Source organism: Nyctereutes procyonoides, unplaced genomic scaffold (genome assembly GCF_905146905.1).
Source record: "Nyctereutes procyonoides isolate TBG_1078 unplaced genomic scaffold, NYPRO_anot_genome, whole genome shotgun sequence".
Lineage (NCBI taxonomy): Eukaryota > Metazoa > Chordata > Mammalia > Carnivora > Canidae > Nyctereutes > Nyctereutes procyonoides.
In genome coordinates this window covers 31,784,186-31,806,771 of record NW_026575159.1, presented here as the reverse complement: position 1 = coordinate 31,806,771, position 22,586 = coordinate 31,784,186, and the positions used below count along the sequence as shown (strand labels likewise).

Genomic DNA, 22,586 nt, shown 5'->3' with positions numbered 1-22,586 from the left:
CCTTTTCAACAGTTCTGTATAGGTTTAGTATGCAGGCTTTGCATATATGTTGTTCAGTTTGTTGTTAACCATTTTTATTACACAAATTATTAAATTTCAGTTTGCAGGTGTTGGCTGTAGGTGCGCAGAAACATACCTGGTTTTGTACGTCACCTTGTGTTCTGGGACTCTGCTAGCTTTTCTTTATCCAGTAGGACAAGTTCTCTTCCTTGTTCTAGTTTCCTAGAGGTTTTATAATGACTAGGTGTCAAGTTTATCAAACGCTTTTTCTGTGTAACTCAAGATGGTTTTCTCCTTTTAAAATTTATCCTGCTGATATGATAATTTCATTCATTCCTTTTTGAGTATTAGGCCACCCTGCATTCCTGAGATGAAATTCTCTTAGTCATGATCCGTTATTCTTTTCATGGGGGTGGGGGGAAGCTCATCGGTCAGGGCCAGGCAGCCAGGGCCACAGGACATCTGGAGATGGGCCGTCTCCATGCTACTGGGTTTTTTTTTATTTAAAGATCTTATTTATTTATTCATGAGAGACACAGAGTGAGGCAGAAGCAGGCTCCCTGTGGGGAGCCCAATGCAGGATTCGATCCTAGGACCCCAGGATCATGCCCTGGGCCGAAGGCAGATGCTCAACTGCTGAGCCACTCAGGTGTCCCACATGCTGCTCGTTTTAATAAAGAGCCCCATAGAGCCCCACTCACAACGTGACAGGGTGTCTGGTGCAGACACGAGGAATGAGAGCCGTAGACGCCGTGAGCGCAGCCCTGGGAGGTGAAGCAGGGCTCACCAGCTCACAGCACAGAAGACAGAGGCTAACATCTTAGCGGCTGCCTCCAAAGCCAGCACGTCAGTCACAAAGGACGCAGAGTGAGCGTACAGATGTAGTAAAGTTCATTAACAAATAAAATATATAACAGAAACCAGTAATAGAAACAAAAAAAGAATAAGAGAGAGACCAAGATTCCAGATCCAACATGACAAGACTGATTAGGAAATATTATGAATCTATTATGACAACAAAGTGATATTTCAGAACTAAGATGAACCAGAAAAATTTCTTGAAACACACGAATTCTCAAACTGACTCCAGAAGAAAGGGAAAGCCTGAGTAGCTATCTGTGTCGATCTGAGGGCTTCCACACATCCTTACAGACGGTTCCACAAATGCCCAGGAACACATGGCTGCACCGTCAGGTATTTGGGCAGAGGTTGTAGCAGCTCCCCCAGGACACAGACCAGGCGCTCAGCTTTCCTAGGTCAGTGCTGTGATGATGCAAAAACCTGAACAAAAACTCTACAAGAAAAGATAGTGCACATCGCTCATAAACAGAGTAGCAGAAATCCTTAACAAAACATGAGGACGTTGGCTCTCACGATCCCTGAAAGGGATGGTCTCCACACGCTGCTTCTGTGTCCTAGCTGGAGGCTCCGCGAGGCTCTGGGCGCAGCAGGGCGGGGTGAGGGCACTTGGTGACGAGTTCCCTGCTGGGAGGTTGGTGGTGATAGAGCAGAAGTAGAGAGGGCAGTCGGAGTAGGGGCGAGTGGGGTGGGGGTGTGCTCCCCCGGGGGAGGTGGCCTCCGTGACTTGGGCCCTTGGCCCCTGCCTCGTCCCTCCAGTGTCCTGTGTCCAGGCGGCTGTTTCTGGTCACAAACCCTGGGCCTGGCTGCCCGTTCCCGTCCCTCAGGGTGGCGGCAGAGGTAGCAGTGGGGCACAGGCAGGGAGGTCACAGGCAGGGAGGTCTGTCCAGGCCGGTGAGAACAGGGGCACCATGTGACACGAGTTGGGACCATGCTTCCACTGGAACACGCCGCAGCACCAGAGAGCTCTGGGGTTTGGAGAAGGTGGCCCGACTCCCATGCAGGACGCCCCAGCTACGGGGTGCCGTCGGGTATGATGCAGCGCTGGGCGTCGGGGCGGCCAGGAGTCTGGTCGGGGCAAGCAGGAGCAGTGGGCGAGAGGTGGCCTGCATCTGGGTCAGCGTCCGGGTGTCGTGTGCCTCTCAGGAATGAGAGGAGAGAGGCTTTGGGAAGGGCGGCCCCAGGACTTTTGGCCAGAAGGACTGGAGGGTGGGAGTTGCTGGGGGTGAGCCCGCGGTGCAGCCGGCTGGGGGGGTGCAAGGCCGGTTTTGGCATGTGGAGTTTGAGATGCCCCCTGGACAGCCAGCTGGAGGTGCCCAGCAGGCTGTGGGGGGGCCAGGCGAGCCGAGGCCCAGGTGAGGGTGTCTGTGGGACGGTGACACACACGAGATGTCAGGCCAGGAGGTGAGCACGGGGAGAGGCCTGAGCTCCAGGCTCAGACACAGGTGGTCGGGGGGGGGCGAGGAGCCCCAAAGCCCCTCAGGCAGGTGGCCCCACGCGGGGAGGGCTCCAGGAGGGCAGAGGGTGCCCGCCTCCACGGGGTGGGCGGGAGCGTGGGGGCTGAGGGAGGAGGTGCAGCTCGGGGGACGGAGGCTCCGTGGTGGCGCCGGTGTGAGTGGATCTGAGGGGAAACCACACGTTCTGCAGTTTGCTGTAACCTGTTGGAGGCCTGGTGGTGCTCTGACGCCTCCCAGGCTGGCCTAGGGGCTCCTTCCCATCCTGCGGCCCCCACCCTTCCCCACGGACAGCCCCCGCACCCCGACTCCATGCCGCTCCCTCTATGAGGCCCAGGGCAGGTGTCAGGCACCCAGGCCCAGGTCAGATGGTGCCCCCACCCCCAGCCCTGCCACACGGGCCCTGCAAGGAGCAAGGGGGCATCAGGCTGCAGGTGGAAAGGTCGGGAGGGCTCTTCTGTGGTGTCTGCTGGGCCCGAGGGCAGGGTTTGCCCACTGCAGGTGTCACCCTGTCCCCAGGGAGCCCGGGGGTGGGGAGCAGGGGTCAACCCCAAGCAGGTGAGGAGCTGGTCTTCTCAGTTCCTTCAAGGTCACGCACAGAACCATAAGCTGGGATCTGGGGAGAGTCTGGTCTCCGCCTCCAGCGTTTTTGGGTCTGGAGGTGGGGGTGTCATCGCAGCCCCTGGAGGCCACCGTGCTCCCCCAGCTTGCCGACCTTGCTGACCTCAAGGGGAGCCTTTCCCCAGGGAAGGCTCACGGCAGGGCCTCCTCAGAGGGGCAGGCACTGACCCCCAGACCAGAGGGCCTGCGTGGTGGGGGTGCCACGGCTGCGCGGGGTGGGGTCCTGACTGCGGCACCTCACCCGTGTCGTTCTCTCCCTCCTTCCTCGCCCCTGTTGCTGCCCTGCTTCTCTGCTCCCCGCTGCCTTGTCCGTCTGTGGGTGTGTCTGTCCCTCTGGGGCTCCGATCCTCATCCCCTCCCATGGCTCTGGTTCTTCCCTTTCCGTTTCCCCCTCCCCACGTGGTCCCCTGCCCCCTACCCCCGCCACCCTCTGCCGCCCCCACCCCGCATCCGCCACGACTTCCCCTGCCCGTGGCCCATGGCCGACCCCTCCACCCGTCCCCACCCTGTCCCGCTCGCTGTCTTCTCTCTCCCGCCTCTACCCTGCCCGCCTTAGGCACGCGGCGCAGCAGGAGACCAACAAGACCGTCGCGGCCAGCACCGGTGCCGTGAAGCGGATGACGGAGCTCCTGCGGGGCTGCTCCCGGGTACGTGGTCCTGGAGGCCGTGGGGGGCCGGAGGGTGGGGCCTGGGGAGGTCGCTGGGCCCAGGGTGCCCGCGCTGCCTGGGTTTGGCTGGTGAGCTGTGCAGGCGGCGCTCGATGTGCGAGCTGGGCACCCACTGTATGCTGGGCGCTGCCGTGGTGTCCTGGCCGGGTCGTCTGAACAGACACACACCCCTCCCCCTCCCCCACCTCCCTCTCCCCCTGCCTGTCATTGCGGCACTGCCATCCTCGCCCATCATCACAGACATAATTGCCGTGGGCACAGTTGCCACCATACTTGGTGCCACAGCCCCCTTCACGGCCCTGACCCTCATCCCATCACCTTGTGCCCTCCCCCACTGCAGCCCCTCCACATCCCCTTCACCCTTGCTCGGTCAGCACATCCCCATCTTTGTTGTCTATGCCCTATCCCGTTCTCCAGAGGTTGGGGGGCATGTGTCACAAAACAGATACTCTCAGCCCCTCAGCTGCCCTGCGCCAGGGGCCGTGTTCATGGGTAAAGCTCCTTGCTCATCACCTGGTGCCCAGGGCGCCTTCCCGCTACATCAGCAGACTTGGGTGCCTGCCCAGCCTGGGACGCTGGAGTCTGGCCTCTGCGACAGGTTGGGCCGTGGCGTGGAAGGTGCACAAGAGCTTCCGGTGACATGTCCAAGAAGCTGACGCTGCTGCCACCCGAGGACCGCGGCAGTCCGCTAAGTGAGAGAGGCCAGTGCAGAAGCCACATGCTGTATGGCCTGGTTCGTGTGAAGTGTCCAGAAAACACAAGCCTGTGCTGACAGCAGGGGTCTGGGCTTGTGTGGCTGGGAGAAGAGCTGGGACGAGCCACGGGGGCCCCGAGGAGCAACTGGGGTGATGGAAATGCTCTGAAGCCAGCTGGCGGTCACGGCTGCGCAGCTAGCAGTTATGAACCGTGAAGTCAGAATCGTGCGTTCTACTTAGGAAAGTTAGGGTGCACTCTAGTGAACAAGTAGGCCCAGCTCCAGAGGCTGAGTTATGCTTCGATTATTGGAATATGCCAGAAGGAGCGTCGAGGAGCAGGGGTCTGCTGTCCATGACGGGTGGAGGTGTGCCCGCTAGCCCTGGGACGGGCACCGCGCTTTACTCTGTGCACGGTTCAACCACGGCCTTTGGTCGTTCAGGACGACACGCAAGTGCCTGGTCCCGGACGCTGCTGGAAATGGCTGTGGCCCTTCGATGGAGGAAGAAGCGCACCCAGCAGCAGCGTCCACACGGCTTTCTCGGTCCTGGCACTGGTGTGCGGCTTCTCCCGTGTGGCTTTGCTCTTTGCCCTTGGCCTCTGTGGGCTCCACCCATTTGTTTGTTGACTCATCTGAGAGCTTGTCTCTGGTCCCTCCCACCCCCCTCCCACCTCTGTGCACGTTGGGTGCTCCTGGCCGTCCTTCAGCAGGTGCCCTGCCCAAAGCCTTGCACCAGGGAGGAATCTCGGCTAGATTGCAGCTCTGAGTTGTTTGGGTCCACCGTCCACGCGGTCACCTGCATGCACCACGACGGCTGAGAACCAGTGCTTGAGTTCCTTGGGGGTTGACTGACAGGGATCGCTTTTAGCTTAATGTGTCCTTCCTTTTGTCCCCACCCATTACCCACCTGTCTGTCCGCCCATCTGCCCACCTAAGAACCCAGCAAGACACTCTGTGTGAGATGCTGGGGGAGGACACAGATGAGGTCCCCTGGGAGGTCTCCCCCTTCTGAGGTAGGACAGCCTGCCCGGGAGGGGCTGGAATTGCTGACTGCTCCTGCAGAGAAGAGACTGTGCAGGTCACATGGGGCTGCTGCTGGATCACACGGCCGGAGGGCACTGAGAGATCCTGGGCCCTCAGCGCTGCCCTGGGGCACACATGTGCCACTCACAGGGGCCTCCCCTGGATGCTAACCAGGCTTTACCAAGCTGCAGTCACACGGGGACCTCGAGGCCCCACTGCCACCAAGTGCCCCTGAAAAGTGACCTTGGGAGAGTTGGTGCCCCTGCATCGTGGCCAGGCTGCGGTGCAGCTGTAGCTGTTGTGCGGGGGCTTGCGTGGCGGTGTTGGCGGTCGGTGGTAGAGGGGCGAGCCCCAAGCCCAGGGGCTGAGTTCCTGTTGGAGGTTGACAGAAGGCCCCCCGGCAGGGGCGGGCTGTCTGTGACTTGAGATGCAGGGTCCGGGAGGCAGACGGGGCCCTCCTGGGAGGTCGGGGGGTGGGGAGGGTGCCAGAGCAGGAGCCCACAGGGGAGTAGCAGGAGCCCACAGGGGAGTAGCAGGAGCCCACATCCTTGTCCTGGTGCAAGGGCACTGGGCATCAGTGTGGCTTTGTGCTGGTGCTTGCAGAGAGACATGACGGTTGGGGTCTGGGCGGCTCACACAAACCCCAGCAGGCAGTGCCTGGTTTCAGGGCTCACTTGTCTGTTCCCTGGCTTGGCAGTATGTCCTGAGCATGCACTCTGTGCCAGGTGTCATTCTGGGCACTGGGGTGCATTGGCAAACAAGACGTGAAGTCCTGTTTTGGTGGAAGGGTGGAGGCTGTGTGTGCTGCTGAGTGCCAGGCGGTAGAGGGAGGTTTGGTGAGCACACTTCTGATGCTGTGATTAGCTGCAGGGCCCTGGGGTCAGCAGCCTGGCTCCACCACCTGTGTGGCCGTGAATGGGCCACTTAGAACTCGGGCTGAGGCCTCCTGAGCTGTCAGGTAGAAATCATAACCCTTGTCACCTGAGTGAGTCATTGTGGGGATCAGACAGACATGTGTGTGGTGCTCCACGGCCGGTGTTGAGGACGTGTATGGGATTGGGTGGGGGGGTGTCTGCAGCAGGCTTGTGGAGCCAGCAGCCTGTGCTGGTGTGTGATGCTGTGAGCTGTTGGGGAAGAAGGAGATGGGGATGAGCCAGTTCTGACAGCAGAGCATTGATGGTGGCGTGAGGCTGAGATGGACAGGAGGGGGCAAGTGCAGCCAGTGCCCTGAGGGAGGGGGGTACAAGAAGCACTCTAGGGATGGAGGAGGCCACAGGGCAGGCAAGGCCTCAGCTGCCTTCATAGCGCACGTTCTCTCTTTGCAGCAGGAGTGTCTGCAGCTGGACCGCCTGAAAACCCAGCTCTCGGATGCCATTCAGCGCTATGGTGTGGTACAGAAGGTGAGGCCCCCCGGGGGGCAGTGGTGGACCAGCTGGGTGGGCCTCGGGCCCGTGGGCTCCCATTCTGGGTTGGCCTGGTGTGGCTCCATCCCCCAGAGCAGAGGAGGGGCCCGGCCTGTGGACGTTCGGTAGTTACCGGGAGCCACAACCTCCGAGCCTGCGTAGTGAAGGAGATTTACCTTTGGGTGCTGCCCGGGAGGCATCTGGCGGGTGGGATGACCGGGCATCCCCTTTTCTGACAGGTGAGGACACTGAGACCCAGGGCTTCAATGTGGGAGGGGGCCATCCACCCGATTGTTGGCAGAGCCCAGCCCGGCACCCAGCCTTCCCGAGGCCCAGGGCAGCTCCATCCTGTCACGGAGCCAAAGGTGTGCTCTGCTGCCGGCCATCATCCCCTCCTTGGTGCTCATCTGACCCCTTCTCCTCTCCTCCCCACCTTTTCTGTTCTTCCTATTACAGAAAATTGCGGAAAAGTCCAGAGCACTGCTTCCCACGGCCCAGCGGGGTGGCAAACAGCAGGTGGGTGCTGAGTGACAACTGTGTCCGTGGGCGTCAGGTGATGGCACCACATCCAGGGCCCTCTCTGCTCAGGGCTTAGTTCTCTGGCACAGGCCCGGCACGGAGTACCGGGTGCTGACAGTTCCGCTCACTGTGCAGGACCGTCTTGTACCCGACTGGCCCTCCTGGGGGTGGAAACTGGCCCTCCTGGGAGTCCGCCTGGAGTCCTAGAGGAATGGGGAGACAGTGTCTGATGGTGTAACAGCTGAAAATTTTCCAAGAACTCCTGTGATAAACAGGATAAATTTACCCTGACTTGTATCATCATAAAATTTCGAAAACCAAAGACAAAGATGAAAGCCCGAGACAAGAAGTCATGTTATTTTTTGTGGAGCAACAAGATTTATGCCCGACTTCTGAGGTGGAAGCTGGGGGACGACCGGGAGGCATCTTTAAAGTGCTGAGAGAAATTGCTCACATGGAATTCTACATCCAGTGAAAATACTTTTCAGAACAAAGGTAGAACAAAAACATCTTTAGAGAAACATAAGCTGTGGGAACTTATCACTGACGAATTCTGACAGTAGCAGAGGGAAGGTGGTCCCAGGTGGATGTGCAGCAGCGGGAAGGGGCGGCACGTCCTGGAAACAACTGACACGTGGACTCAACTGAGCTCATCTTGGCTGTTGAGTAATGCTCTCTACCTGCAGGGCTTCAATGCAGAGCAAGTGGAAGAGCTTGGCCAGCGGTAGCCCGGGAGGAGTGAGCTGTGTGAAAGCGTGCAGTGTCTGTGTCCTAGAGATGCGATAGGAGCCCCGGCCTGTGGCAGCTGGCAGTAAACCAGAGAGGCATCTCGTGTCATGTGGGTGATGCTAAAGGACAACACAAGAACATGAAATACAAAGTAAGCTAAAGGAGTATATGAAATGATAAAACAAGCCTGACTGATTTGAAAGAAAGCCAAAAAAAAAAAAAAAATCAAAAAACAGGAAACAAGTTGTAAGATGGTAGGTTCATACCAAATTTGTTTATAACTCTATTAGAATGGCCTGGCCCCTCTGATGATGGGGCACAGATTGTCAGACTTGGTTAAATATAAATCCAGAAAAGCGTGAGAGTTAGAGGATGGAGAAAGATACACACTGTGAAGCCACAATGCAAAGGCGACTGGTGCCCCATGCCTGTGTGAGGGTGAGCGACTCTGTTCCTGCACACATGGGCACGCCTCCCAGGACAGCGTGGCCATTCAGATGTAGGACACAGTTCTGTATCTGTGCCGAATAACATAGCTTCAAAAACATAGGACAAAACCGATAGTAATAAAAGGAAAAACAGTAAATCCACAGTCACAGGTGGAGATGTAACACAGCTCCGGAAATGACTGAGGAAGGAAACAGGAAAGCTCAGTGAGGATCTAGACGACTCAGCCAATGCGATTAGTGAGCACACTCCTACCAGGAGTCACTTACGACCCAGTAACCAAGCGCAGGAGAGTGTGCATTCCCGCCAGGTGCACAGCACCTGCTGGACCTTGAACCAGGCTCCGCAGATTCCAGAGGGTTGACGTGACCCCGAGTACATTCTTGGATCGGCGTGATGAAATTCATCTATGATAACAAAAAGGCAATTTCCAAGGTTGGGAATGAAAAGAATACAATTTGAAGGAACCTGTGAATCAGAGAAGAAATTACAGTGGAAACTGGAAACCATCATGAAGTGAACAACAAAGAGAATGCAACAAATCCAGACTTGGATGCAGCTACAGCAGAGCTCCAAATGCTTTCTTCAGAAAGAAGAAAGTGTGAAAATCACAGAGCTAATTCTCAATCTCAGGAAGCTAGAAAAGCAACAAGTTAAATTCTAAGAAAATACATAGGGAAAAGTAGCAATCAGTGTAATTTATAGGAGATGTGGGGATCCCTGGGTGGTGCAGCGATTTGGCGCCTGCCTTTGGCCCAGGGCGCGATCCTGGAGACCCGGGATCGAATCCCACGTCGGGTTCCCGGTGCATGGAGCCTGCTTCTCCCTCTGCCTATGTCTCTGCCTCCCTCTCTCTCTCTGTGACTATCATAAATAAATAAAAAAAAATTATAGGAGATGTGTATTGGACAAATCCAACAAAGCCAAAATTTGTATAATAAATCCCACAAGATTAGTTTTGATACAGAGAGAACGTACAAATTACTAGGATTGAGAATGACAATGACTAGGTCATGGATGCTACATACCAGGAGAAATAGAAGCATGAAAATACTATGATAGAATTTATGTCAGTAAATTTGACAGTGTAGGTGAAATATAATTTTTTTTTTTTAGAAAAAACGTAAGTTACCAAGACGTACAGAAAATCTGGACAGGCACCTGGGTGGCTCAGCAGTTGAGCATCTTCCTTCGGCTCAGGGTGTGACCCTGGAGTCCTGGGATCGAGTCCTGCATCAGGGTCCCTGCCTGGAGCCTGCTTCTCCCTCTGCCTGTGTCTCTGCCTCTCTCTGTGTGTCTTTCATGAATAAATACATAAAATCTCTTTAAAAAAAAAAAGAAAGTCTGGAAAGTCCAGTATTTATTATAGAAATGATAAATAAAACCAATAATTAAATAATTGGCATTGTTAGAAATCCTAGCAAGAAAACTTCAGACTTAGATGATTTTTTAAAAGATTTTATTTATTTATTTATGAGAGACACACAGATACAGGCAGAGGGAGAAGCAGGCTCCCTGCGTGGAGCCCGATGTGGGACTCGATCCCAGGACCCCAGGATCACGACCTGAGCTGAAGGCAGACGCTCCACCACTGAGCCGCCCAGACGTCCCCAGACCTAGAAGATTTTATTGGTGAATTCTTTCAAACACTTGAGGAATAAGTGTTAACAGTTTGTACAAACTCTTAAATAATATTTAAAAAGAGGGATCACATCCCAACTTGCTTTACGAGGCCAGCAAACCGTGATGCCAAATTCAAACAAGGGTGTCACCAAAAGGAAAGGAGTGCGTTCTCTTGTGAGCATAGGAGCAAAAACCGTAACCAGACCACTCACAGGCTGGATCTAGCAATACATAGAAGGGTCACACGTGGTTACAAAGTGGGGCTTGTTCTGGGGGTGCACGGCTGCTTTATGTTCAGAAATAACCCACCTGAGCTGCCACGTTCCTAGAGTAAGAATCCACTCCATCATCTCAATAAAGCAAGAAGAAGAGCACTTGGTAAAATCCAACGCCCACCGAGGGCTCTCAGCAAGCTGGTGCGTAGGAATGCCTCTCATCTGATGATGGGTGTCTTCGAAAGTTGCAGTCGGCCCCACACGTACTGCTGAGCTGTTGGAAGCCTCACTCCCAAGACTGAGGACGGGACTCGGTGTCTGGTCCTTCTCTTCCTCGCGTGCGGGAGGGCGCGTCCAGGGCACTGTGACCGGGGACAGAAGTGAGAGGTGTGGGAATTAGGGAGGAAGAGGCTGCATCAGAGACAGCACCGCTGTGTTACTGGAAAGGGTGGAGGAGTCTGCAGATAAACTCCAGGCTCACAGTGATTGTAACAGGCCATATACGAGGAAACACCGTGTGTGCCCGCGGAGGACAGCGTGCAGATGAAATTCGAAAAGCAATGCCCAGCATCCGGGCTTGGAGGAAAGCCTTCCAACAGCTGTTTGAGCAAGGGCGCCGCCGTGCTGTGGGGATGGAGGGTCTGTTCGGGGCTCGATGCTGCACTGGCCAGGGTTTGAACTGGGAAAGAGGACCCTGTTGAGAAAATGGCAAGTCCAAGTCCAAATACTCCTACTCTTGCATCTCCGAATCACCAGGGAAACAGCGCATTCAGTCCCTGCAGAGACGAGCCAGCAAGATCAGCTCCGCGGGGGGCATGGTCCCCTGTGGCCAGCGGGTCCCTCCTGGTGGTTGACGCAGGGCCGTCAGCTTGTGCACATCCCTCTTGCGCCGCAGCAGAGGGTCCCTGTCCCCTCCCCGCAGGGACAGGCACAGCACTGGGCTTGGCCAGGTGCCATGTGACCGCCTGATGCTGTAGCAGAACAAAGGAGTCTGCGCCGGGTCGGAAACAGGGAAAGACGTTGTCATACGTGGCAGCAAGCCTGGCACAGCTGCGAAGCCTCTGCCTCTTGGTGAGAAAGTGCTCTGGGCCATGGCTGAGAGGGGCCAGGAGGACGGTGCATGCACAGGATGGCCATCGCCAGCAGGTCCTTTACCGTAACCTACCCCACGCACAAGAAGCACTTCAGCTGGATCATGGACCTACACGTGAAAGATAAGGCAATGAAGCTTCTGGAAGAGGCCATAGGAGTCTGTTTTCACATCTTTTTGGTGAGCAGACATTTCTTACGTGGAAGAAAAAGTACCAAGTGTAAAGAAGATCAGCTTGACTTCCTTAGGTTAACACACTCTTAACTAAGCGAGGGGAAAGGGAACCCGCAGTGTGACACGTGTTTACGTACACGTGTCTGGAAGGGAGTGATGTCCGTATTAGGTGAACATCTCTCACAAATCAACAAAAAGACTACTCATTTCAAAAACATCAAAAGGCAAAAGCCTTAGGCACGTCTTAGGGGGGGCCCATGTGGCCGGAAAGTGCAGGAATGTGTGCTCAGCAGGTGTCACCAGAAGCAGGCCAGGTGAGCCCATGATGCCTGGTCACTACACATCCCCCTGTGCCCACAGAGCACTAAAAGCAGCAGACTCATGGCAGGATACCCAGTGCTGGGAGGATGCGGGGCACCTGGAAGCCTGTGCACGCCCCATGGGAGTGCAAGTGGGTGCCTCCCCTCTGGACACTGAAACTCTTCCCGGATTCACATGTTCTCTCTCCCGTGACCTTGCAGTCCCTGCCCCCTGAAGGGTACGGCCGGTGGAGATGCACGTGTGCTCACCCGAAATCCCACAGAAGGACGCTCGTAGCCACTGACACGCAGCAGCACAGCGCTGGGAAGGCAGCCAGCCCGCGGTGCCGTGGCCAGATCATTTGTGCTGGTTTCACGCACCAAGCCTGTAGCGCCACAAAGAGCCAGCTGTCGCCGGCAAGGCCCACCGGCGTGATCTTGGAGTGTGGAACCAACGAAACCAGAGAGGATAGAGGTCAAAACCAGGCCAATGCAACGGGCAGTGTTAGGAGCCAGACAGTGTTTTCTGTGGCTGGGGGCAGCGTGATGGCCGGGGGGCTTGAGGGGCACGTTTGGGGTCCCGGCAGCATTCCGTGTCGTGCCCAGAAGTCTTTCCTTTGTAAGAATTGAGACCCATGCATTTGTGATTTGTGCACTGGACTGCAGACATGTCGTAGCTCAGTAAATTTTTTTAAAAAGGAAGAAAACGGTCAGCAGTGTTGCTGAGAAATTATAAAAGATTAGATGATTTCCAGGAATTTTGCAAATTGTAAACAGTACGATGACATATTACCCTGTTCAGCACAGGGATTGCTGTGGTACTGACCTCGCAGACTTTGTGGCTGCTGTCTGCAGGCTGGCGGGCCTGGCGGCAGTGAGGGGCGCCCCCTGCCACCGGCTCCCACCTGAGCCGAGCGCGGGCCGTGGCCGTGAACAGGTCAGCCCTTCCGAGTAGGCCCTCAGGGCCGTGGCCTGTGGCAGCCTCCCCCAGATCCACAGTCAGTCTCAGACTCCGTCAGGCCCAGCCAGCGGGCAGCGCCAGGTGTGTCTGCGCTGCCATCAGCCGGCTCGGCGTGGGTTTCCACCAGAGCTCCGCGTGTTCGCCGCCACAGCGGGAAGGACGTGCTTCATCTTCATGTGTTAGCTGGAAATGCATCGTGCTTCCCTGCGGGGGCAGGGTGGGTGGGTGAGCCCCTGGCTCTGGGTGCTGGTGCTGTTATTTCACATGGGTGTCAGGGGAACGATCACCGCGGTCATGCCAGTTCTGACATTCTGGGCTCTGCCGGGTGTCCAGAAACTTCCATCAGCTAACAAACAAACATTTATTACTTGGAGAAATTGATGACTGGACTTGGGCTGCTAAACAGGAGTGGTTTTCCCAAGTCCGTGACTGGCTCGCACCCTGACCCCTGCCCCTCCACCGGGGTCATGGACGTTCCTGCACAGAGCCCGGGGTCAGAGTGCGCAAGAAAGTGGCCCGTTTCCCAGAGCCCCAGAGAACCCAGGGAGCCTGCTACGCATCCTCCCACCTCGGCTCTTCTCACGGGAAACCGCTCTCAGCTCCACGGCCTGGAAGTCACGTTGGTTTGTGGGTTTCTTCCGTACAGAGCGGGATCCAAACCATCGGCCTTGGAGGGAGGAGAAAGCCGTCTTTGTTGGCGGCCTCTCGCGCTGGAAAACCATCACACGGCTGTCCCCTCTGCGCTGGCCCCAGCGCCTTGCCAGCAAATCCTTAATCCCCAAATTGGGTCTTTGTGAGGAGAACAAAGGGGCGCTTTCTGATCCTTTCAGGAGATCAGGTGTCCATGCCATTTCTTGTTGCCCTGACTTATCATGAGCCGGGCCGCTCGGGGAGGGCTGGCCCATACCTGTGCAGGTGAGGGCGTGCAGGCTCCCTTGGCCGTCAGCCGCCGGGTCACTTCCACGGAACCCCAGACTCCAGGGAAGGTTACACGTAATGTCCTGTGATGCTCCCGTCGCCTAGTGTGTCTGACCGCTCTGCTGGTTGGTCTCTCCAAGTCGTTGTGGCTTTTCCAGTTCCTTCTGCCACCCTGTCACCCAAGGCAAGCCCCGAAATCTTGTCGAGCCCCTCCTACGTGTGTCTGGGCAAGGGGCCAGGATGGAAACACAGGGCTGGACATCTGTCATGCTCCTCCCTCTGCAGGCTCCACTCCGTGGAGTGGCCTTCCTGCACTTCTGTCCTGGGGTGCACAGACGAGGGGCCCTCGAGCAGCTCTCACCACAGGGATTGTCAGGTGTACCTGAGAGGCTTCCCGAATGCCTCCACCCCAGTGGAGTGGCTGGCTGTGTGACCTGGGACAGGCCCCTGGGGGCGGTGGTACCCACGCTGCTCTTGGGGGCAGGTGCCAGCATCTGTACCGCAGCTCGCCCGCACCGGGGGAAGCATAGTCCCTCATGGCTTCCCGTCGTGCTCCCGGGGGCACGTCATCTTCATGTGCACCTGCTGAGACAGTGAGGTGGTGTCCTGTTCACTCCTTGCCCTGACTCTGGGGCGGGGATGTCAGCCCAGTTCCGTGGGGGTGGGGACTGGGGGGAGGAGAAACTAGGGAACTGCCAGTGTGGCACAGCCAATGAGGGTTGTGCCCTGGGCCTTGCCGTCTGGTGCGAGTGGTTAGCAAGGAGAACCCCACAGGGTCCCTTTTGGCGAGAGTGAGTGTGTGTGTGGCGCCCGGCCGGGAGGCAGGATAGGGAGACTAGTGCAGCAGTGTGGTGAGGGCCTGGGGACGTGGGGCCGCTGTCCCATCCTGCAGATGAGGACACTGAGGCCCTGAGAGTGCAGTGTGGGCCAGAAGCTGTGGCTCGGCTCTGTGCCAGCCGCTCCTGCTGCTGTCCGCTGGGCACCGCTCACTTCCTCCCGCCCACACCAGGAAGGGGAGGTGGTAATTGCCACCTTGGACCAGTAGCGCTTGTCAACAGATTTTTTAGATCTTTTATTTTATGTTCATCTATTCACGTATTTATTTCTGTAAAGGCCTGTGCCAACTCTGGGGGAAGAGGTTCCACCCCTGGTAGTGTGCTTGGGGGCAGAGCATTGGCTTTGGAAGGAGAACTGGGTCCGTGGGGGCCTCACCATTCCCCCTGGGGGGCCCGCAGCACCACCCTCTGGACCTGAGCGTGAGCATGCCCACCTTAGAGGACGTCAGGGGCGCTGCACAGGCACCCGGCCTCCCACATTGCCCCTGCCGTGGCCACTGCTGGTGGTGCTCCCGGGCCACTGGGCCTCCTGCAGGCCTTCGTCAGAACTGTGCGAGTCATTGTGTGCTGTGGTTTCTGTGCCCAGCCAAGTCCATCTGTCCCTTTGCCATCTTTCCGCAGTATCTCAGGCCTGGCGCGGGGAGGCCAGCGTGTGTCCTGAGCGCCTGTGGGTCTGTGGGAGAGGTGGTGGTCTCCCTGCTGCCGAGGCCAGCTGAAGGCTGCCTGGTGGGCCATGCTGAGCCGGCACATGGCTACCTGCCACGTGGCCCTGAGTGGCACGGGGGGGTAGGAAGGTGGCCTTGTCACAAAGGGAAGGGACAGAGCAGGCAGGTGGTCACCTCAGAGGCCTCCTTCCGGGCTGACCAGCGTAGAGTGTCCTGGAGATGTGGAGCCTGCAGAGGGAGGCTGCATGATGGATGTCCAGCCCTGTGTTTCCATCCTGGTCCCTTGCCCAGACACACGTAGGAGGGGCTCAACAAGATTTCGGGGCTTGCCTTGGGTGACAGGGTGGCAGCTGTACCTGCCGTCTGTTCCTGTGCCAGTGCGCTCTCTGGGCAGGGTCAGCGTGTGGGCAGGAGAGGAGCCCAGGAGGCCTGGTGAGGCTGGGGGAGGGGTCAGTCGGGGGCGGGGCCAGATGGGGACGGAGTCAGACGGGGGCGGGGCCAGATGGGGCGGAGTCAGGTGGGGCCGGGGGCAGGGCCAGATGGGGGCGGGGCCAGATGGGGCAGAGCCAGCCGGGGGCGGGGCCAGATGGGGCGGATCCAGCCGAGGGTAGAGTCAGTTGTGGGTGGAGTCAGATGGGGCTGGAGTCAATCTTGTGGGGTCAGCTGGGGGCGGAGTCAGGCAGGGGCGGGGTCACCTGGGAGAGTTAGCTGTTAGGTGGGGGCGGAGTCATCTGGGGGTGGGGTTGGCCAGGGGCGGGGTCGGTTGGGGGCGGAGTCAACTGAGGGGGCGCCCAGCTCCAGCCAGGGTCTGTTCCGCGGGGCCCACCCCCCCAGGCTCCCGCGCACCCTGGCACCCGTGAAGGGTCCTCTCCACGTCCAGCCCTGGAGCCCCTCTGTGTTGGAATTGGGGCCTGGAGCCCCAGATTCTCGTCCTGCCTGTTCCGGGTTCCTCGGGCTCTTGGCTTCAGTGTCCTCGTCTGTAAAATGGGCTCAGCGCTCCTTCACAGAGCGCTCGGAGTGTCGGAGACCCCCGGCTCCAAGGAGCTGTGGCGGAGTGCAGGGTCACCGGGTGGCTCTGCCCATCCTCCAGCCTTTTGTGTTGTCCTTTGATTTCCTTCTCCTACACACACACACATACACACATACACACACGTATGACACATCCCTGCACCCACACGCCCCACCCCTGACCTGAAGCAGAGCTCGTTTGACCTAGGGGTGGGTGTGAGCCTTTGTCTGGCTTTCTGATGGGGGCAGGGACTGAGGCGGGCACATGGTCATCTTTGCTGTGGCACATTTTCCGCATGAAGCCCGCTCTGGAGTGGGGCCCGTTCCCACCTCCTGCACCCCCTCAGCTGCGGGGTGTCCGGAGTTGAGACAGAGCCCCACAGGCATCCCTGCACTCTCTCAGGACCTGACACCTGACTCCCAGGGGAGGACATTGCCTGTCCTGTACTCAGTGTCCTATCAGAGAGCAAATAGTTAAGTGAAGGGAAAAGCCTCATTTTATTGAATTCCAGGATTTGGTAAGTTAAAGCAATCAGTACAGAATGGAGTGACGTAAAGCTCTCTGGCTCCTCTTCCCCGGGGCCGGGTCTCAGCGAAGGCGTGTGCAGGACACGCAGTCCCTGGTGCTGACTGTGCCCTACCGTGTGGGAGGCCAGGCCTCCACCTCACGCCCCCGCCTGGCAGCTAGACCCCGGCTGTAACCTGAATGGGCTCTCGGTGGGCTCACAGCCCCTGTGAGAAGCTGCATTTGTGTCCTTGCGTGAAGGGGCGTTTCTCGGGTGTTGGCAAGGGCAGGGAACACAAGGAGTCCGTGCTCCAGCAGGGCTGGGGGGGGCTACCGAGTGTGCCCCAAAGCCCGGCCTGGGATGGCCCAGGGTGGGCACGGGGCATCCACCTGACCTGACCCTGATCCCTGCAGCAGGCCTGCGAGCATATCCCCCGCCCCCTGCAGCAGGGCAATGGCCCTGTGGTTGCGGCCCCCCGTCAGGGCTGCAGAACCCGGGCTGTAGGCCCTCACCCCTCCCGAGAGCTCAGAGTGGGGGGCATGCAGAGCCCTGGAGGCCCCTGAGGCCCCAACAGGGAGCTGCCTGCCATGAGCCGGGGGAGAAGCTGTGGCAGCAGGGCACACCAGAGCTAACTGCTCTCTCTGTTGCCAGCAGAGTCCCCGGGGCCCTTTTGCTGAGCTGCCTGATGATGAGAAGATCTTTAATGGGGGTGACGGCATGTGGCAGGGCCAGGAGCAGGCGCTGCTCCCGGAGATCACCGAGGAGGACCTAGAGGCCATTCGGCTGCGTGAGGAGGCCATCCTGCAGATTGAGGTGAGGACCTGGCCTGGCCGGTATGGGGGGGTGCGATTGTGCGTGTGACTGTGCCAGTGGTCCTCGTCCCTGCGTGCTGGAAGTGCACTGAGAACACAGGGGGGACGTGGTTCTGCCAACAGTGGGGCCCGAGCCCCCTGAGCCCCTGCGAGCAGCCGTGGGTGCATTCTCCTTCCCCCTGGGTTTCCTCATCTGCCCCTGGAAGTTGGAGCTGCTTCCAGGGGTGAGTTTCTGGACACATGTCAGAAAACAGCTTCTTGTAGAAAAACAGGAACCCGGGCAAGTTGATAAACTGAGTCACCAGCTCAGGACTTTGTGCTGTGTTTGTTGTCCCACCCTGAAAAGAGGTGGATGCCCCCACCCCCGCCCAGGGAGGCGGGGTTCAGCCCCTTACCTCTGGGGCCCCCGCCGCACCTCGGCCACTGCCTCCAAGAAGCCCCCTCTTCACACATTCCTGTTCCTCAAAGGGAAGGCTCACCCATCCGTGGCCCTGGCAGGAGGCAGCATGTGACACGGGCCGCTCACTGTGCTGGGAACGTGTGTCTGCGGCCCTCCCCGTTGGCTCGGCAAGACCGGCTTCCCACAGGCGCTGAGGAAGGTGTGGCACATGATTGCCCCTGAGGATGCGGGGTGCCAGGGTCCCAGGAGGTGGGAGGGAGGGCCTGCTTCTCTCTTTGGCTCGAGAACTGAGGTCCCTGTAGGAAGGGCTAGGAGCCCCCTGTCACGGTCTGTGGATGCTGGGGAGAAGGGGCAGAGATTGGGAGGCCAGGCGGGCGGGAATGGGTGCCCCGCTCGAGGAAGGTGCTGGGGAGCTGATGCCGCCCACCCAGTGCTGGCCCCAGGGCCGTGAGGACGTGGGCGGGGTGGGGGCTGGCCCTGGGCGAGGCCAGGAGCCCCTGAGCAGGGGGCCCCCGGAGGGCGGAGGCTGAGGTCAGGTGGCACCTCAGCATCCTGCTGGCTGGGCCCTGGGGAGACCCCACTGTGTGGATCACGGCGGCCCCCAGGACAGGGTTCAGGGGAGCCCCTTGTGTGAGTGGGGCCTGGGCAGAGGGTGGACTTTACCGGGGTGATTGCCCCGTCAGCCAGGATGGAGGGGCCCGGGGCTCTAGGCTCCCCAGGACCTGGGGTAGCGTGGGACCCCCCCCCCAAATCCAGCCAGTCCTGTCTGCAGCCCTCAGAGCCCAGGGTCAGCAGGGGGACCGCCATGGCCAACCTTACGGGGAGCAGCTGGGAGCTTGTGTCGCTCCGTGCAGCACAGAGGGTGACATGGATGTGCCCCCCCCACACACCGCCTCTCTCCTCCTTGTCCCTCCCAATTCCAGGCCCCCTCCCCTGGCCCTGGGGGCCAGCCTCTTACTGCCTGACCAACCGTCAGGCCTGACGCCCAGGGCCCTCCGTGGCTTGCCTGACAGATGACGTGTTGAATGAACCCGTGCAGCTGGCCACAGTGGCTGTTGCCCCCAGAGACAGAGGCCTGGGTCCTGCACCCCATCTGCGCTGCCCTCCGCTCCCCAGGGGAGGACCCACAGGCAGCCTCTCATCCTCCCCTGGCTTCCACGTGGGCAGTTGCCCGTGGCCACCAGGGCCTTCAGCTGCTGCCCCTGGGCTCCCTGTCCAGGCGGCTCTCTGGCTGCTGGCCCGGTCCTGGGCCCTCCCAGGCAGTGTGGCCATCCAGGGCTGGAATGGGGGCCCGGAGCCCCTCACCCCTTGCTTCAGTCTGGCTCTGCTGCTTCTGCGGCTCCTGCAGGGCTGCCTGGTTCTGGGGTCCCGGTGCCCTGCCCCACCCGGCTCGCCCTGCCCCCCTCACCCTGCCCTGCCCCTCTGCTCAGCCCAGCTTCACCCCAGTCAGCCCTGCTCCGCCCCGCTCAGTGCTGTCCGGTCTCACTCAACCTTGCAGCACCCTGCCCCACCTATCCCCTGCCCTTCAGCCCTGCTCCACCCCACCCAGCTCAGCCCCACCCCACTGCCCCCTGTTCAGCCCAATTCAGCCCCCCTCAGCCCTGCTCCTCCCCGCTCTTCCCTGCAGGCCAGGGCTCTTACACACAGGCCTTAGCACAGCTGCCCCAGGGCCTGGACTCAGCTGTGCTCTGCCCTGACCCCTGACCCCTGGCCTCCTGGGCCTGGACCTTCCCAGCCCGGCTCCTCTCTCCCATCACCAGGTACTAGCAGCATGGTCTGGGGCAGTCCCAGGCCCTCCATGGGGGTACCGGCCCCTCCCATCAGGCCCCCGGGTGTGTGGAGCCTTGGAACGCACACAGGGCCACACCGTCTGGCCAGCCTGAGACACCCCCGCCCCGCTCGCTCCCCCACATAGCCTGCGGGTTGGGCCGGTGGTGTAGTGCGGAACCCGAGGGTCTCTTCCTCTTGTTTCCATGAGGAGACTAGAGTTGGGGGGGGGAGCACCTGTGTGCAGGTGGAGCTCTGGGGACACCCAGCGTGGAGAGCTGTGCCCGGCTGTTGGGTAGCTGCTTACTGCCCGGGGGACGGCCATGCTTGGCCTGGGGGCTCTGGACAGCCCTGCAGCAGGACCTGCAGAGGGAGCCATGCTAGCCCAAGCACACACACACAGGCAGGACGCGGTCACCCCTTCCTGAGGGGGGTGGCCACACTCTGGGGCCCATGTGGCCTGAGCTGGCGGCTCCTGGGCCGGGGGCCTCGGGGGGCTGTGCCGGGCCAAGGTGAGCAGCGTACATGCAGTACATGCAAGATCGGGGTCGGTGAATGGGTCCCTGCGACGGGGTGTGGAGGGGGCTTGGGGCACAGCCCCTTCCACCAAGCTAGCTCCTGGCCGCCCGGGCTGCAGGCGAGGAGGCCCCCCACTTCTTTTGCCGGGGGATGGGGCTACCTCAGGAAGGAGGCTTATCCATTGTCCTCATAGCTGCGGCCAAGACCACCCGTGGTCCTGTGGCCTGTCACCACCAGAGCCGCCAGTCCGGCAGGAAGAGCAGCCTTGCTGCAGCGGTGGGCAGGCTGGCACCTGGAGTGGTGGTGGGGGCAGGAGGTGGAGGCCAGAGAGGCCACTGTGGGTGTAGCGGAGGCTTCCTTGACCCCTTGAGGGGAGGGGTGGCTGGCCTCGGGTGGCTCTTGGTCGCAGAGGGGAGGGGGAAGCCTGGTGGGGTCACTGCCTGGCCATGGGAGTGCCAAGGGGTTCCTTCTGGAAGCTTCGGTGTGTCTATAAGACGGGGCAAGGACACCAAGCTCTGAGGTTGTTGAAGGGACTGAGGGAAAGGGAAGGACCTTTGTCAGCCGGCCCGTGCCAGCGCGCTGCGGTGAACCACCTGGCAGGGGCCTCACCTGGGCAGAGCCAGAGCGGGCAGGGCTGGGGGGGCAGGACGCACTCCCAGCCCTGTCCCCGGTCAGGACTTTCCTGTCCAGCTTTTCTGTGTGGAGGGTCCACGGTGCTTCTATGACCTAGCCTTGGAGGTCATGCGGCCTCCCCTCGGCCCTGCGTTAAGCGGCTACGGAGGCCTGCCTGGCCCCCCTTGGCGGAGGCACCAGGGTCCTTGTTGGGAGTAGCGTGGCAGGCGTGTTGGGCTGGCTCCCAGCCCCCCACCCCCCGTGCCATTTCGCGGGCCGTACACCCTCCCCCAGTCCCTTCCCGCCAGCTGCCCTGGCACGTGCCTGCCCAGAACCTGTTCCTCCAGATGCTCGAGCAACTTAGGACTCTTCCTGACCTTTGGGTCGTGACTCAGTGGGCAGATCAGACATTCCAGCTGCCTGTCTGTTATATGTGACATGTTGAGTGATGGGCCACGTTGTCGGTTTTTCTCTTTACGAGAGTGAAGCCCCGTGGAGGCAGGATGCTTGCCTGTCCTCGTCCCCGCAGGTTCCCGGCACCACAGACGACGTGTGACACTCGCTGGGCACTCGACAGCTCTTCATCGAACAAACGGACGAGTGGAAGGGTGAAGGATGGGTGGTGGGAGACGGAGGGGGGTGACGGAAGACTGGATGCCTGGGGGTGCAGGGAGGGACGTGCGTGGGGGCCGCGCGGGGGCTGGCGGATGGATGGCTGGTGGGTGGAGGGATGAATAAGTTTGGCGTGTTGGGGCTCCTAGCGGATCTGTGACTTAATAAGAGGGCTGTGTCGCCTTTATTTATATGCATCATCAGCCCTCACAGAAGCCTGCGACAGTGAGCGCTCCTGTGCTCCAGTTTTATCAGAGCCCATGCGGAGGCTTGGAGAAGCCACGTCACTTGGCCCGGCCATGCGGCTCGTGTGGCAGGGACCGGGCGCAGGCTGTGGGACGCAGGAGCGGGGCTGTGCCCACGGTGCTGCCCCCACCCCTGCCTCTCCCTCGGCCTCTCCCAGATGGGAAGGGTGCAGGCAGCCACTGGAGTGCAGCGTCCAGAGCGGGTGTGGAAGGAAGGAGGCAGCTCCTACGGCCCCGCTGGTCCACCTCACCCCTGCAGCCCTGCTCTGCCTTACCCCTATGGCCCTGCTCCGCCTGCCCGTGCCACCCTGCTCTGCCTCACCCCTGCGGCCCTGCTCTGCTTCACCCCTATGGCCTTGCTCCGCCTGCCTGTGCCGCCCCGCTCTGCCTCACCCCTGCGGCCCTGCTCTGCCTGCCTGTGCCACCCTGCTCTGCCTCATCCCTGCGGCCCTGCTCTGCCTGCCTGTGCCACCCTGCTCTGCCTCACCCCTGCGGCCCTGCTCTGCTTCACCCCTATGGCCTTGCTCCGCCTGCCTGTGCCGCCCCGCTCTGCCTCACCCCTACGGCCCTGCTCTGCCTGCCCGTGCCGCCCTGCTCTGCCTCACCCCTGCGGCCCTGCTCCGCCTGCCTGTGCCACCCTGCTCTGCCTCACCCCTGCGGCCCTGCTCTGCCTCAACCCCTGTGGCCCTACTCCGCCTGTCTGTGCCGCCCTGCTCTGCCTCACCCCTGCGGCCCTGCTTGTCTCACCCCTGCAGCCCTGGTTCACCTCACCCCTGCAGCCCTGCTCTGCCTCACCCCTATGGTCTTGCTCCACCTGCCTGTGCCGCCCTGCTCTGCCTCACCCCTGCGGCCCTGCTCCACCTTCCCATGCCGCCCTGCTCTATCTCACCCTGTGGCCCTGCTCTGCC

General features: G+C 59.9%; 1 protein-coding gene across 9 annotated transcripts in view; it reads left to right on the top strand.

Annotated features, from left to right (window-relative positions):
- The window catches only part of TSNARE1 (t-SNARE domain containing 1), a 104,113-nt gene that overhangs the window by 65,868 nt on the left and 15,659 nt on the right, over window positions 1-22,586 (top strand). For 5 of the 9 annotated variants that reach the window (XM_055314250.1, XM_055314254.1, XM_055314248.1 and 2 more), the window contains 5 exons: window positions 3,490-3,580; window positions 4,200-4,334; window positions 6,644-6,718; window positions 7,178-7,237; window positions 17,363-17,524. In XM_055314250.1, coding sequence (XP_055170225.1) covers window positions 3,490-3,580; window positions 4,200-4,334; window positions 6,644-6,718; window positions 7,178-7,237; window positions 17,363-17,524 — 523 coding nt within the window. The remainder of the gene's footprint in view (window positions 1-3,489; window positions 3,581-4,199; window positions 4,335-6,643; window positions 6,719-7,177; window positions 7,238-17,362; window positions 17,525-22,586) is intronic. The other 4 variants (XM_055314251.1, XM_055314256.1, XM_055314253.1 and 1 more) reach the window with 3 other exon arrangements.